This window comes from Acomys minous, assembly GCF_964271855.1.
Source record: "Acomys minous genome assembly, chromosome: 15".
NCBI classification, from domain to species: domain Eukaryota; kingdom Metazoa; phylum Chordata; class Mammalia; order Rodentia; family Muridae; genus Acomys; species Acomys minous.
This window is the reverse complement of record NC_140497.1, coordinates 87,747,202-87,762,668: the sequence shown is the minus strand read 5'-3', so window position 1 is coordinate 87,762,668 and position 15,467 is coordinate 87,747,202. Positions and strand designations below refer to the sequence as shown.

Below are 15,467 nucleotides of genomic sequence, written 5' to 3'. Positions count from 1 at the left end.
TATCCACTCTGTTTTGAGATTTTTTTTTTTACTTTTTATATTACAGTTGATGGAAATACCTGGGCACAAGTAATTGCCTTATACCCAACTTTAGTAGAATGTATCACCTGTTCCTCCTCAGAAGTCTGCTCTGCTCTTAAAGAGGCACTAGTTCCCTTTAAGGATTTCATGCAGCCACCAGCATCCAAAGTTCAAAATGGAGAATCTTGACCAGCTACAGTACACACACAGGAAGAAATATATTCTAAGGGATGCTTCCTCCTGGTCTCTAAGAAGGACGTTTCTTACGAAGTCATTCTTGGCAGCTGCTGTTTGCCTTCTTTAAATTAAAGTGTAATTATCTGGGTTCCATGATCCATACAGAAGCATAGGTGACAACAAAGGCTTCTGGAGGAGCCAAGCCTTCCCATGAGCAGTCTTGACGGAGGGCTGGTGGACACTACGTCATATCTTCTACCATAGCTTCAGTTGGTGATTTAAAGTGAGCTTATGTACAGTTTGTGGTGTATGTGTTAATGATGTACTTTTTAAAAAGGATATTTCCATTCAGATTTTTGAGGCTGGTGTTTTGCACCCTTTTTCAAGTACAGAATTGTACTAAAATTTTATGCAAGGTGGTACTGTAACATTCCATATTATCTACAACCAGCCTTTGTGAACAAAGGGAACTGATATATTGTGTGTATAATAAATGGTACAGTTCTGTATAAAATAGTTGCATTTATTTAAAATTTTAAAATATTGATGATGTTAAATGCTCGAAGCTGTATTTATTACTAATACAAAACTGTTTGCTTACATTTTTACTTCTGATTTGCCTTCTTCTGGGGCAGACACGCTTAGCTTATTGTGTAATCATACAGTTGGCCTCATGCTTTTTTACATGCATTATTAGTGGCCAGAAGGATCATGTGAACACAGCAGCAGAAGGTATGATTTGCTGACTTTGCACCTTTGAAATGCAGGTTGTAACTTAAACCCTGAGACACATTGTAGCACCATGACCTAATCATACCTCATTTCTTTAAGTCTCTCTCTAAGCTTCTATGTGTGTTTTTATATTTGCTGTCTGAATTTTAAAGACTTTTCATGTTGCTTCTTCTTGTGACATATGTTACTGTCTTTAAATGATGACCAAGGCAAGATGACTTGATATTTGCCACTGAGATTTTGTTCTGCTCTGGCTTCCTTTTCTGAGCTCCTTCCAAGAAGACACAGCACCAGGCTAACCCAAAGTATAGAGCGAGTGTCCTGGAGCAAGTGCTGTCTCACCCTAAAAGAGAAAGAAAGTTACGGAGCATGTGACTGCTTTCTTACAAAACTGACTGACTTTGACCTAGCTCGCTGTATTTTTTATTTAATTAATATGCTGTTATAGTATTCTTCCAAGCTAAACTTTTATTTCACAAGTGCTGAAGACATGAAAAATGTTGAAAACATTGCTATTAATAAGTGGTAGTGGAGTTGAAATTATTTTAATGTACTAGAAAAGTTTTGACTTTAACAAGATTTATAAATTTTGGCCTCTCAAGAATAACCATAAAACTATAAGGGGATCGTACAGTTGAAAAATCAATGAGATACAATTTTGAGGCTATTTTAATTATGTAATGATTTAATTTGCACTATATTCTGTATATGTGTGGTAAGGCCTATTTTGAAGGAGTATTATTTTTACTCACATGAATCAATGAATTTCTATTTTATTATTTCACCTAAGGTTAAGGTAAAACATGGCATTTCATAGACTGTGCTGTCAGTGTTTTCTTAAAGGTGTTTTAAAAAATGACTCAAGCTGTGTATTTTTTATATTTTGATATATTCACTTTGTGGATTAAAAAAATAGGAATATCACTGATAAAGTATGAAAATACTAAGAGTGGTAACATTTTCAAGATATTACCATGAGTTTATAGAAAGTAAAAGTGTCTGTTTGTGAGAAATAACAGATCAATTGCAATCTGAATGATTCTTCTCCAGTGAAGGTAGCTGTGAGTCAAGGGTCTACAGCACACAGTTACATAAAATAAATAATCGGTGCTAATACAGTATTAGCTTTTAATACCAATGTCATAAACATGATGGATGTGTTAATGTACAGTGATTAATGCCAGGCTCAGTGTCAAGGAAGTGGGCCACACCCTTGGAAGACTAAGTGACAGGCTTCTCCCCAAAATTACTCTCAACTCTCAAGGAGTCACTGCTAGTAATTAAAGCCTTTTGGTCACATGTGCTGTTCTGGGAGAGGTTAGTGAATTGTCCTTGCCCTCTAAGTATGAAGTGGGCTCTTCGGTCAGTGCCAGACTGGGCTGCATGGAGTTGCTAGATGCAAGGAAATCTTAAAATGCTCCCGACAGTGACGCACTAGGTCCAATCCCTATTACTGCATTGACACAGGAGTTTTGAATCTCATGACTCTTTACCACTGACTGACTGTTAGAGACTGCTGAACAGTAAGCCATACCAACAACTGGACGATCATACAGGTCTTAATGTAATTATTTACTTGCATAGATCTTCTTTTGGATACCAGTGGTACAACCATTACCAACGAAGAAAGGTCAGTTTTATAGTGTCTTTTTCTTTATGATTACCGTTAAAGTTTGATTTTACTGTACACATTTTGCATCACATTTATTAAAAGGCTTTTATGTGGAGGGGACTTAAGTCTGACTAGAAAAGAAAGCTTTTAACTTGTTTATATTTTTACTCCATTACATTTACGTTCTCCACTGTTTCCTCCACTTGCTACATTCTTTAAATTATACATAGCATTAGAAGGAAACAATGGACAATTTAGTTGATTTATATTATCCTAGTGGATCACAGTCACTTGAAGTAGCAGCCAGAAACAGTTATTGCCCTTCCTTTTACAATGTTAAGAATGTTGTGTTTGTTCTCAGTTTGGCACCAACTGTCCTGGGCCAGCATTTGGTCAGTGGTCACCTAAGACCTGACAGTGAATTAACATACAGTGATGAACAGTGCTAGAAGACATCGGAAATATATCCCCTAAAATGAATTGCCCATGTCATGTTAATAAAAGGCGCTCTTGAATACACTCCTCAAATATAAATGCGTGCGTATAACCACTAAGATAGGCAGAACATTTTCAGGAAATACCCGTGATTGCCACTAAAATTAACTGGAAATCAAGACCCAAAAGGATTAATGTCCAAGCTCAGATTATTGTGGGTTATAGATTTTTCTAGAAAATTACCACAGAGGTCCACAAAAATGGTCTCTTCAAAACATTACCAGCAGCCTAGAATGTTTCCACTTACTAGATTTGGCATTTTGGAGATACTCTGACTTGTCAAAAGTACTGCAGTTTGCTATGCTTAGTGCTACAAGGCTGTCTTTATTAGACTGAATTTTTTTTCTAATTATTCATGAGAAGAACAGGAGTGTGTGATGTGGCGTATTACTGATTTGCATATGGTGGATAAATAGTTTTTAATGCCTTGTGGCGATTTGAATTAAATTTTTTGTACCTCTGGAGAGGAGAGTGGTCCTTTTATGTAAATGTTAAGTTTTTTGAATGGGAAAAAAAGTTGTCATTGACTCTCAATTTACATGCAAACCCTCTCAGAAGGCTTGGGTTAAATCCAGTAGTTTTTTTGTTTGTTTTTTAAACTTTGTGTTAACAGTGTTGGCTTTAAAGAGCCACATGGATAAGCCGGTGTAGTGGCTCATGTCTGTAAGCCCAGGCTGCCAGGACTACACAGGGAGGCCTTGCTGCAAAAACAAGAGGAGCAGTGGTGGTAAGTCATCTCATGACTGGATACTGTGATCTTGCAGTGGTGGCCTGAGGTTCTGCCTCCTATGGCATCTTTTTTTTTTTTTTTTTAATTTATTCTTGTTACATCTCAATGGTTATCCCATCCTTTGTATCCTCCCATTCCTCCCTCCCTCCCATTTTCCCCTTACTCCCCTCCCCTATGACTGTGACTGAGGGGGACTTCTTCCCCCTGTATATGCTCATAGAGTATCAAGTCTCTTCTCGGTAACCTGCTATCCTTCCTCTGAGTGCCACCAGGTCTCCCCCTCCAAGGGACATGGACAAATATGAGGCACCAGAGTACGTGTAGAAGTCATATCCAACTCTCCACTCAACTGTGGAGAATGTCCCCTCCTATGGCATCTTTAAGCAGATGTCTAAAGCTGCTGTTTCTCTATTTCCAAGACGCTGCTGCTGCTGCTCCTCATTCTTTAGCAGATGCTTGCTGTGGATGTGGGCCTGACTTCATAATGGTGCTCTGGGGCACTCATTCAGGTTGACGGTGCCCTGCTATATCCAAAGTATTTAACTACTTCTCTTCCCTTTATCTTGGGCATCACTTTGGTTTCTGCCTGTTTTTCCCCCTCTTTATTCCCCCTTTTAAAAATTCTCTACCCATTCCCACTCACCTGTTCTTTCATTATGAGCCTCGGACAGAAACCCTGGTGAGAGCTTCCTATTAGTGAGATTGTAGAAGTGCCTTCTTTTGCTGAGGTGAAGTTCTCTCCTATTTTAAAATAACAGAACAATATAGTTTGCAACTATCGCCTACTGCTGCCAAGACACAGAATGGGATTGCTATACATGGATTTAGTAGCTGATCTTGGAACAGTTATGTCTTTGCTGTGTTGTGAATACCAGAATAATGCTACTTTTCTTAGGGTTATGTACAACTGTAAGTTTAGTTTTGCCTTAGGGGGAAGCAAAGGAGGTCATCACTTTGAATTCAGGTGTGTGTGTGCCATCTGACTACCACTTGCTCAGGATATGTGCTCTACTTACCTTATGACGTCTGTGCCATCTATTTTCCTATTACGAAGCAGTAATTTGGGGACTAGAGATGGGTAGAGCACAGCTGCTCTTCCAGAGGATCCTGGTTCAGTTCTCACGGCAGCTTAAGCCATCTTCACTGCAGTTCCGGGGGATCTGATATCCCCTTCAGGCTCCCATGGCCACCGGCCATGCAGGCTGTATCCCCAAACACATAAAATTAAATACATGTAAGTGCAATTTTGATTCAAGACAGGAAGTCGTATCGTTTTCTGAGCACTCCTAGCATATTTGGAACCCACTGTTGCTTTCGGTGGCAGCTGTCTTGAAGCACTCTTTATTATACCACTGAGAATGCTTAGATCCTCAGTTTGAAGAGGGAACTTACTGAATTTTGAGATCACTTTCGGTTGCTACAAATACCTAAAGTTTTATTTTATACTAAACCTCATTAAATAGGGTAGCCATAAAAGATCTCTTAAACTGTGCCATTATTTGTTAAACTACTGTAGTGGAACAGCAATCACTACTTAAAACGAAGTTTTACTAGGTGGAAGGAAAACTCCAAAGAGATTCTATTATAGTCTAAGCCTGCTTATCTAGAAAAATAAAATATTGATTTAGACCTAACTGCAAATTCCATTTTCTTTCTAGCTTTACTCCCTCTGTCATAATTTTAACAGAGAACATTCAACTCCTGACTCAAAGCAGTTACCATATGGTGTTTATGTCAGACTTGATAGATTTATCTAATTTTGTGGGATTCCTTTTTTAGCTCTCAACATGATTCTAGAAAGTAATGCCATGCCACTGTTTCTCTACAGTCTTCTTATATTCCCTATGTTGTTGAGATACATAAGGTACGTAATAATCAGGAAAGTTTCTGGGCTTCAAACCCAAATCTTTGTAATCTAGGGTAGGTCTTTAGAACTACACAATTAAAACTGTGTAGACCTTCAATTTGCACCCGGAACCCACTAAGATGATCCTACATGTTTTGTCCCATCCTACAGCTAACTTCCGTCACCTTGATAAGTTCTTTCCGATCTGATTGGTGGTTTTGGTATACTGTCTGCTCATTTTCCTGTCCCCATTATGTTCAGGACATCATTGATTCTCTCATCACTTATGATGATGTATGCTTACAATGCATTATGTAAATAGTCAATCTGGAAAAAAATTAGAAGATGAAATAAAGGAGAAATGCTTTTGAGAAACTTGTTAAAGGTATTGATGTATAAAATGGAAGAAAAAAAAGTGTCCAGTAGGAGAGACTTGAGGTGTTGTAAAATCGATTTGACATTTTAAGAATCAGGTCAAGTAGAAAGCACAGTCCTCATGTAGATTAGCACTGGGGGTAGGGCCTTCGGAGAGCAGCGCTGGGTTTATTAAGGCCTTGTGCCTGCCAAGTAAGCTGTTATCTCCCCAGTCTGGCTTAAGGCCTTTTGGATTTTAAGAGTGTTGGTTTTTTTGTTTTGTTTTGTTTTGTTTTGAGGCAGCTGTTTAGAGGCTGCCCATTTGTATCAGTGCTAAGCCATCCCTCCACAGCTCAAAGAAATTCTGTTTCCTATTTTCTTTTTTAATAAGACATACAAATGTTACTTCTGATCCTCCAGAGGTCGAAACAGGAAGCTCACTTGAAATTCTGACTCAAAATTCTGCTTTGAGAAATACAAATGAAAAAAAATTTCTGTATTATTTAGTGTGGTACTGCTTTCCAATACAGTAAGTTTTGTATTTCCCAGTTTAAAAAATCACCACTGTGGAGTATTTGAGGAACCCAGCATCTCTCTTCATTCCTGACATGAAGTTAGGATTGTACTCACTTTACACACGAGGAAAGCACAGTTGAGAGGCTGCTTCCTAGACTGACAAACCCAAACCAGTGTGGCTCGCTTCAAGATCATCCTTTTAGCCACACGGTATGGTTGCTAGTAAAAATGTTTCATTGCATTAATCTTACTGAAATTAAAAGTACTTTGAGGCAATTGCTGTTTCCATGATCTTGCATGTGGGATAAATATACATGAACATTACAGAGAACTTTACATATTGAGGATAAATTGTAGAAGAACTCACCTCTGTATAAGTTGCATGGGATTTTCATTGTCGGTCCAGGTTTAAAACATTTTTATCCATTAAAGCATCTGGTTTGTTGCTTATTGTATGTCAGCACTAGCATGGTGGTTAAAAGACTGAGAGTCTTCATGAATTCATGCTGGATATGTGACCTGAGTTAGTTAACCAACCTGTTCTGGAGTTCTTGTCTATGAACAGTAAGGACTAATGCATAGAGTTATTTAATATAAATTCACAAGGAAAGTTAGAAAAAGCACTGTGCCTGCCTATGGCAAATTTTAGGCTATAATAGGAATAAAATACACTCGATGTGTTTTAAGAAATGGGCTGGGCACCAGAACAGCTTCTTTCTTTTCTTTGACTGTATGGCCATCGGATATGAACCTATAAGCGTCTCCTTGTCATGGGACTGGGAGTCACTCCAGAATATTGTAGCTAGATGAGCAAACCCTCTACCTCAAATACTGCTGAGTGTAGGACTGTGTCGTCAAGGCCCAGGGTGTCGGTAGCGTGGGAGTGCCTATCCCTACCCTCGAGGATGGAGCTCTTGCCAAGTGTGCAGACACAGAGTAACAAACCAAAAAGCCTCAGTGCTCAGGATAGAACTTAGAGTCTCTGTCTATACCAAGGGAGTGGGGAGGTGTAGGAAAAGACTGAAGATGGTTAATTATGCGTATTGGAGGGGTGGTGTGTGCACAGGCGTGTAGGTGTCGGAGGAGTCTGGAAGAAGCTTCAGGTCCCCTGGAGCTGGAGTGCAGGTGGCTCTGAGCCACCCAGTGGTAAGAGTTTGGGTCCTCTCCAAGGACAGTGCTTACTGTCAACTGCTGAGCCATCTTCCCAGCACCATGGGAAGGTGGGTGTTTTCAGTAGAATAGGTAACTGAGATTTGGTATTGTATGGGGTGGGGGCCGGCAGAGATTGGCTTCAAAGAACTGAAACCTAAGCAGTAAACTCCTTAAAAGTCATAAATACTTTGGAATGACACAGGTTTAGTTTAATAACCAAAACTAAGGGAGAGAAGTCTGTGGTTGTGTGTAGAATACATGCCATAGAGAACAGGGGAAGCAAGCGCTGGCTTTCCTGCCGAGGTGAGGATGGAGGATGAGCAGAGGCTCGGGCTTCAAAGCATGCTTGAGTCAGGAATGGCGGTGCAGCACACCTGTCTGCCCCGCACTTCAGAGGCTGATGAAAACAGCTTCGAGTTCCAAGCAAGCTGGGACTAGTCAGAAAATGTCTCAAACGAAAAGGAGTGAGGGTGAACTGAGTAGATTCTACATATCTGGATATTAATGGTGGGAGGATATTGGTGTGATAGTAAAATATGTGGATGATTTAAATTGATGTTAGACTGTCAGAAATAGATAAAGAGGTGCAACAGCTGAACCAAGTTTAGTCTGAAACTCTGTATACCTTTTAAACCAAATGCACACTTGATACCCACTTAAAAATAATTCCATGCTATAGTGGCCAAAAAACCTGGTATGAAGAGAGACAGCATGACCCGCTCGCTGTGCAGTGACTTAGTCGGTGTGAGTTTCCATAGGTATCAATGTGGCAGACAGTAAATTAGCATTTTACTGCAACAAGTGTGTTACACATACATTCAAACATAAAAAGGATTAATTAGAAACTATTCAAATTACCATTTGCGGTGGCTTTAATTACACGAAGATCAGTATAATACTGAAATCTGTCAGTAGCATATCAGGGCAGGTAGTGTGAATATGTACTTAGGAAACATAGGTGGAAGGCGGGGCGTGGTGTGGTGGCACATGCCTTTAATTCCAACAGAGGCCGAGGTAGGTGGATCTCTGTGAGTTCGAGGCCAGCCTGGTCAAAAAGTGAGTCCAGGACAGCCAAGGCTACACAGAGAAACCCTGTCTCAAAAACAAACAAACAAACAAACAAACAAAGAAAAGAAAAGAAGGAAACATAGGTGGGTTGCTAAATTTGTAAATTCGTACCTCAAGAAATATATTTGGGTCCTGTAATAAGAGTTAATTTATCATAGTATGAGCTCCAGGGTCTGTTGTGCTGAAGTGCAGTGTATTGGGTGGGCTTGGGGTAGGTCCCACAATTAAATATGAGTGTTGTTACCAAATTTTGCTCCAGACACTATTAGCTCTCTGGCTGCTGTGAAAGGATTAAAGTCTAGAGAAAGTTCCCAGATTGCAACTCAACATACTCATTTCACTAACTGTTCATTATTTCTGTTTTGCCGTGTGTGGATTCTCAGCAACTTTATGACGAATGGGACTACCAAATACTCTTTATAGAAGATAGCCAGATAAATCTGAAATCCAGACACCGTTCCCCTTTTAGTACATGTAATGTACATACGTTTTAAAAACACGTTTATGTGGTTTTCTTGTTTTACTAGTTTTATCTGACATCTTAGTGATATCTAAAAACAAAACAAAATTCTAAAAACCCTGTAAAGGAGAAGCAAAACTAATGTTACCCCGGCCACGCGGAGGTGAAGCCCCATTGCAGTCGGCCCTCTTCCAAATCTTGCCTAAAAATGGGGAGAAGGCAACCGCCCCAGTCCCAGGAGCCTGCGCACTAAGCTGGCTGAGCACAGCTTTCCCGCCAGTTTCCGCAGCGGCATCTGTGGCCGCGCCGTGGGTGGAGCACCGCGGGCAGGACGGCCGGAGGGAAGGAGGCGCCGGAAACTTTCCCCGCCGGCCAGGGGAGGACGTGTCCAGCCCGCGCCGCCGCCATCTTTACAGCTGATACCAGGAGCAGCGGGGTTGCGGCGGGCCGCGCCGAGCGGACGGAGCCCGGCCCGAGGCCCCGGCACTTCCCCGGCGTGAAGCCGGGATCCCCGCCTGCCGCCGGCTTCCCCGGGAGCCGCGAGGCTCACCGGGGCGGAGAGCGGGCGCGGGGTCCCGGATGTAAGATGGCGGCGGGGGCCGGCGGGCGGTCACGTGGTCAGAGCCGCGCGCCAGCCTCTTTAAGGGATCTTTATGGTTCGCCTGGACGCAGTGGAGCAGGAGCGCGAGACGGGGCGCGCGCGGAGCCGCCGGCTGCCGGGGTCCCCGGAGGGTGCGGGGGCTGCGCGCGGGGGACTTCCGGGGTGGCGGGGCGGGGAGGGCGGGCGCGGAACCGCGGCGGCCCCGGGCGCGCACGGGCGGGCGGGCGAGCGGGCGGCTCCGCTCCGGAGAGGGCGCGGCCGGCCCGCTGCAGCCTCCGCCCTTGGCCGCCGGCTGCGGAGAGGACGAGGCGCGGCGAGCTCGGCCGGCTCCACACACCATGGCCCTGGCTGAGGTAGTAGTTTGTGCTGTTGGTCGGGTTGTGACATTGCCCGCTGTGGAGATAACTGCGCAAGCTACTGCCTTGCTAGTGCTGGTGATGCTCAGCGCCGCCGAGGACAATGGCCGGGGGTCCCCTTTGTGTTCCGGGGCGCGGGGACAGCCCGGCGGGCGGAGGGGCGGGCGGGCGGGCTCGCGGAGACCGTTAGCGTCCGGCGGGCCGAGGCGCGGGCGGCGGCGGCGCAGGCGGAGAGCTGAGCCTCCGGAGTCGCCCTCTCGGAGGGGCGGGCGGAACCGCGCGAGGCGCAGCACAACTTTCCGCCTCGGATGATTTTGAGGAGCGCAGGGTCTTAGTTTGTGTCCGCTTCATTCTCGAGGTGTGTGTGGGTCGGGGTGGGCGAGCTGCTCTGCGAGGCACAACTACAGTAAACGCTGTGATTACAAACTCTTATGTTAATTTTTGGATTTGGGTTATTATATGACCGCTGAATTTTAAGAGTTTAAAATGTAAGCCTAATGCAACGTAGAGTTTAAATTTAAATTGCTTATAATTCCTTAAAAGAAAGTCGACTTTAGAGTTAAATGCACTTTTCGGGTCTTTTTTCGGTTTTTTTTAAATGTATAAAGCAAAATAAATTATTTTACTGTGTGCTGTGTTTTTGGGGTTTTGTTTGTTTGTTTTTTCTTTTAGTTTAACTTTAGAAGCTCAAATAGCCATGCTGGTTTGAGGGTGTGGGGGAGGGTTGGCCTTAGACTTTGATGTTAATATGGTTCTTTATATGTGCATTTTATTGGAGGAGTGGATCAGAGGTGGGAGCATGGCTTCCCAGAGGTTTGACTTAATGTCTAATGACATAGAAATGTCATAGTGTGACCTCAATTAGGAAAATACAAGTTTCGTAGAGAAAGTGTAGTTTGGATAATTAGGGGGAACTACCCGAAGTCTGTGTGTAAGATACGTTTATTTTTTCCGAGAGTAGGATAGTAAATTTTAATTCTTTGCTTGTGAAGCTGGCCTGTTTGTGTGTATGGTTTTAATATAGTGTAGTAGATTTTTGGTGGCACTTTGACGCTTTTTTTTTTTTAAGGCAATTCTTTGCTAAGTACATGAAAGAAACATTTTTTGAAAGCAACTCAATCTCTTGTCCCTTTCGATGAGAGTTTGGTGCTTTTGTAACTCAAAAGTGATGGAATGCCTTGAAGTTATTTAAGCTTACGCCTTTAAGATAACCTAAATATAATTTCATCAGGATGGGCCACCTCACTGTAGGAAGGACAGTAAAGGACTATGCATTTCAACATTCAGGCAAGACTTAAAACGCCGGCGTTAAGCTTGCTTTTCTTGATAAAGGAAGGTCAGGACTTTTAAGTACCCCCCCCCCCCAAGTGATGAAAGCCTGTTGTATACTATGGTACATCTTAATTTGTGGGAGTAAAGTACTAGTAAAACTCTAATTGTACTACAGTTACTTTTTCCAGAACCTCCCTCAGCAGATGAGCAAATCATGCAGCCCACTATACTGTTAACAATCTGTACCCCTAAATACTAAATTCTGCTGCTAATACTGAACTCTAACACGCTGTCATGTATAAGCCCCGCCCCCCTCCCCCGCGCCCATAGTTCAGCTTGTGCTTAAAGTAAGTTTTGTCCAGGGCTACACTGCCCGCAGGGAGCATGCGTCTGCTGTCAGCTGGATGCGAGCTTCCATATGTTTCTGCTCGCTGCTGGAAGGGGAAGAAGTCCTCCCCGAGCCGCTCTCCTGTTCTCTGTGTGGCCGTGATAACTACCAACTATTTTCACTGCTGACAAGCTTCCAACTGGGTGGTTTTTACCCAAAATGCAGCTTTACAGTCGTTATTGGCGACATTTACTAATGCAATTAACTTTTCTGCTAAAGGTCTACTGTCAGGCATTTAAGTAATTTGTAGCTGCACAAAGCCATTGATAGGGAGGGTGCCACAGTGTTTTGAGTGCCCTTCTCAAGTACTGCACCAGAGAAAGGATAGGCTGTCGTCTCGAGATTTTAATAAATGCCAACTCCAGCGGAAGTAGAGGGATGTTAGGGTGTTCTGGATGTGCCATGTGGCAAAGATTATTAGGAGACAAGTTTGCTTTGTGCCCCAGTATCCCTGATTGTTAATTATATACGAAAAATGCATTTATAAATATAATTACCGTCTGGCTGGTAAGGCAAACATCTTTGTGCTTACAGAACAAGCCTCCAAAGCATTGCCAGAGGTACCTAAGAGTAGAACACATCTCTTCAGTGTAGAGCGCGGATGCTGAGAAGGCTGTGTGATTTCATAACTACACTTTTCTCCTATTGTTTATTATACCCACTACCCAATGGGGGAGGTACTAGACTTTCTCACTCAACAGTTGCGACGCCCCCATGCCCTGTAGCCAGAGAGCAAATAGATAACCCTAGTGAGAATTTTACTTATATCATAAAATCTAAAAAGGCATTTGTGCTACCCATCACAAAATAACCTAGCAAAAATATTAAAGTTACTTGTATGACTAACAGAAATCCATTGGATGTTTTTGTCAGACCCCATGCTAAGGACCTTGGGTAAAGTTATAAATCGAGACCACTGCCCCCAAGGGAAAGCAGAAATACGACTTGTGGAGCAAATAACCAGAAATGTGGACCGATAAAGACATTAGTGACCTACTTGACTGACAAAAGGTAAAAGCTGTGGAGAGGCTCTGTAGAGAATAGTTTTCTCACGCTGTGTGTTATCAGCAATCCTGGGGGCAGCTGGAGTTGATAACTATTCTTGGTGTCTTAACAGTTCCTGAATTGTACATACATAGTTATACATATTAGTGTATATGTACTTATATATGTACTAAAAATGTGTGTTTTCAAAGTTTCTTCTCTATTCAGCATCAGACATTTTCTGAAAATCGACCACTCACTTTGAGTTGGGTTTCAGATCCCTAGCTTTATCATAATATAATTGCAGATATGTTACTGTGGAAGTCAGGGTTTCTCAGGAAGCCAAGGTGCCCAGTGTTCACAGGCAGCTCAGACCACTTGATAAAGTTGCTGTAAAGTTAGATTAAAACTCTTAGCTGCTTCCTAGCTGAACAGTGAAATGGTCGGAGCGTGTTGTTCACTTTGAACGTAACTACTAGTCAGGTGTCTAGATACGTGGAGGCCGCTCTTTTAATCTGCGTAGTGTATTTTAAAACCTAGAAGGCTGTTTGAAGGGATCATGGGCGCAGTATTAACATGTAACACTGCTGTGACGGACAGAAGAAAGCTGAGGAAACTAGAATATGCCAGAAAATGAAAACAGATTGTCATAGCTCCCACACACACACACCGCCCGCCCCTGGTTTTTCAAGCCAGGATTTCTCTGTACCCCTGGCTAACTTGGAGTTCTAAGTTCTACAGACCAGGATGGGTCCACACTCAAGGATCCACTTGTCTCTGCTTCCCGAGTGTTGGGATTAAAAGTATGCACCACCTGGCTAATTATTTTGTCTTTGTTTTTTAAAAAAAATTAACTGGAATCCTAACTGCATTTCCTTTTTTGTTTTGGTTTTGAGACAGTTTCACCATGTAGCTTTTGCTGACCTTAAATTCACAAGAGATCCGCCTGCCTTTGCCCCCTGAGTGCTGAAAGATGTGCACCCATTCCACTTTAACAAAGTAAGGAAGCCCACCACAGGAGATTCATGGTACCTCAGTGCCCATGCACCTCAGTCGATGTGTATGGTGAAGTTTTTAAGTCAGTGTTTGTATGCCTTCTGAAGGGGCCTCGATTCAGAACCTGCTGATACTGCAATTGTATTTGAGATAAAGCCCATTTCTTTTCTAACACTTGCCTCCTTATTGAAAAGTGCATTGGACATAGTTGTGTACACTGTTGTCTCAGCACTTGGGAGGTAGAAGCCGGCAGATTGAAAGTTCAACTTCTCTCCTATCTAGTCTCTCTTGGATTACATAATACACTTAAAAAAAAAACTTTATTCCCACAAAAGTGAATGGCACAGACAGGGATGTTTGTAAGTTTATGGGAGAGTTCACGGAGCTGTAGAAGTCTTGGGCTGCCTTGTGGAGAATTTCTACCCATACAGAGGATCTAAAGGCCACACAGCCAGATGTCGCTCTGCTGTGACCAACCCAAGTGTTCAGCACTCAAGAGGGGCGAGTGCACACGGCATAGTGTTGAGGGTCAGAGAAGCTCTCTCGGAGGCCTCAGAAGTGTTGTCTTACTTTAATGCTACCAGCAGTGGAGAGCGGATTATGGGCCTTTCTGGGCTGGAAAGAGAGTCAGCTGCCTTTACACAAACTATACCTCAAAATAACCGGATACCTGTGGGGGATTTTCTCACCAAATAATTCCATTTTAACAATGCAGAACTTATGGTAGAATGCTAATATTCTGATGAACAGCTGATGAAGTAATCAAGCTAGGCCTCTTCACAGATGAACCATTATAGATAAAGGGCTGATGGGTAGGATTTAATTCATGAATGGTTCAACACCTGGATCCACTAGCTAGTCTTGACATTTCGTATCCAAGCCATCCTGCCAGGCTACACAATAAGAGACCACTGCCTGAGGAGTCTAAAGAACCGAGCCAGGATGAAACTTAGGGTTGACCATGGCAGGAGGCACATGGGAGATCATACAGGCCAGACAGCCCGATTTAAAAAGAAAGGCTCAGCAGTTAGGAGCACTTGCAGAGACCCGGGTCTGACCCTCAGCACTCCTGGGGTTGAGGAATCCTAAACACTCAAGTACACACCTGCAGGCAAAACATAAAATGAATCAACTTAATAAGCTTTAATGTGTTCTTTAATAAGTTGCAAGGCAAAATGAGGGAAAACATAGTCAAATGAACTTGAAGTTATGTGTAAACTTCTCTCAGATCCTGGGGCAAGAAGAATAATGAACACTGAATTGTGGAATTTGTTCATTTAGGGGCCTAGAAACATGGGAGAGGGGTTATGAGCACTGGCTGCTTTGGCTGCCGAGGACATGGATTCAGTTCCCAGCACCCACATGGAAGCTCCCAACCACCTGGAAATCCAATCCCAAGGGATTTGGTGCCCTCTTCTGGCCTGTGCAGGCACTACACATACATGTTGCCCAGATATGCATGCAGGCAAAATGCATACATGTAAAAGGAAATAACTTTTGTTTGTCTTGCAGCCCTGGCTGTCCTGGTACTCATCCTGTAGACCAGGCTGACCTCAAACTCCAAGATTCCTGCCTCTGCCTCCTGAGTGCTGGGATTAAAGGGACGTGCTGTCATGTCATGCCTGCCTTAAAATATATTCTGAATGTTAATTTTTGATAATGGTGCTTTATTTAGACCTTTTTTTTTGAGGGAGTGCATATTAAAGT

At 42.8% G+C, this 15,467-nt stretch overlaps 1 protein-coding gene and 2 long non-coding RNA genes across 7 annotated transcripts in view; 2 read left to right on the top strand and 1 right to left on the bottom strand.

Moving 5' to 3' along the window:
• MON2 (MON2 homolog, regulator of endosome-to-Golgi trafficking) overlaps positions 1 to 800 on the top strand; it is a 69,426-nt gene extending 68,626 nt beyond the window's left edge. For all 4 annotated transcript variants that reach the window (XM_084759002.1, XM_084759001.1, XM_084759000.1 and 1 more), the window contains one exon: positions 47 to 800. In XM_084759002.1, coding sequence (XP_084615128.1) covers positions 47 to 210 — 164 coding nt within the window. In that variant the 3' untranslated portion in view covers positions 211 to 800. The remainder of the gene's footprint in view (positions 1 to 46) is intronic.
• A 2,378-nt stretch (positions 801 to 3,178) lies between these two features.
• On the bottom strand, positions 3,179 to 6,979 carry LOC311584557. Of its 2 annotated transcripts, none has more exons than XR_014774932.1 (4): positions 6,851 to 6,979; positions 4,784 to 5,940; positions 4,411 to 4,508; positions 3,179 to 4,291 (listed from the first exon to the last, which is right to left on the bottom strand). It is a non-coding gene; the product is annotated as an uncharacterized lncRNA (long non-coding RNA). The 2 variants fall into 2 exon arrangements; XR_014774933.1 differs by lacking the exon at positions 6,851 to 6,979 and having other exon boundaries at positions 4,784 to 4,969; positions 5,799 to 5,933.
• A 1,489-nt stretch (positions 6,980 to 8,468) lies between these two features.
• LOC311584558 lies at positions 8,469 to 14,647 on the top strand. The gene is made up of 3 exons (XR_014774934.1): positions 8,469 to 8,593; positions 8,787 to 9,895; positions 12,654 to 14,647. It is a non-coding gene; the product is annotated as an uncharacterized lncRNA (long non-coding RNA).
• Positions 14,648 to 15,467: the final 820 nt, after the last annotated feature.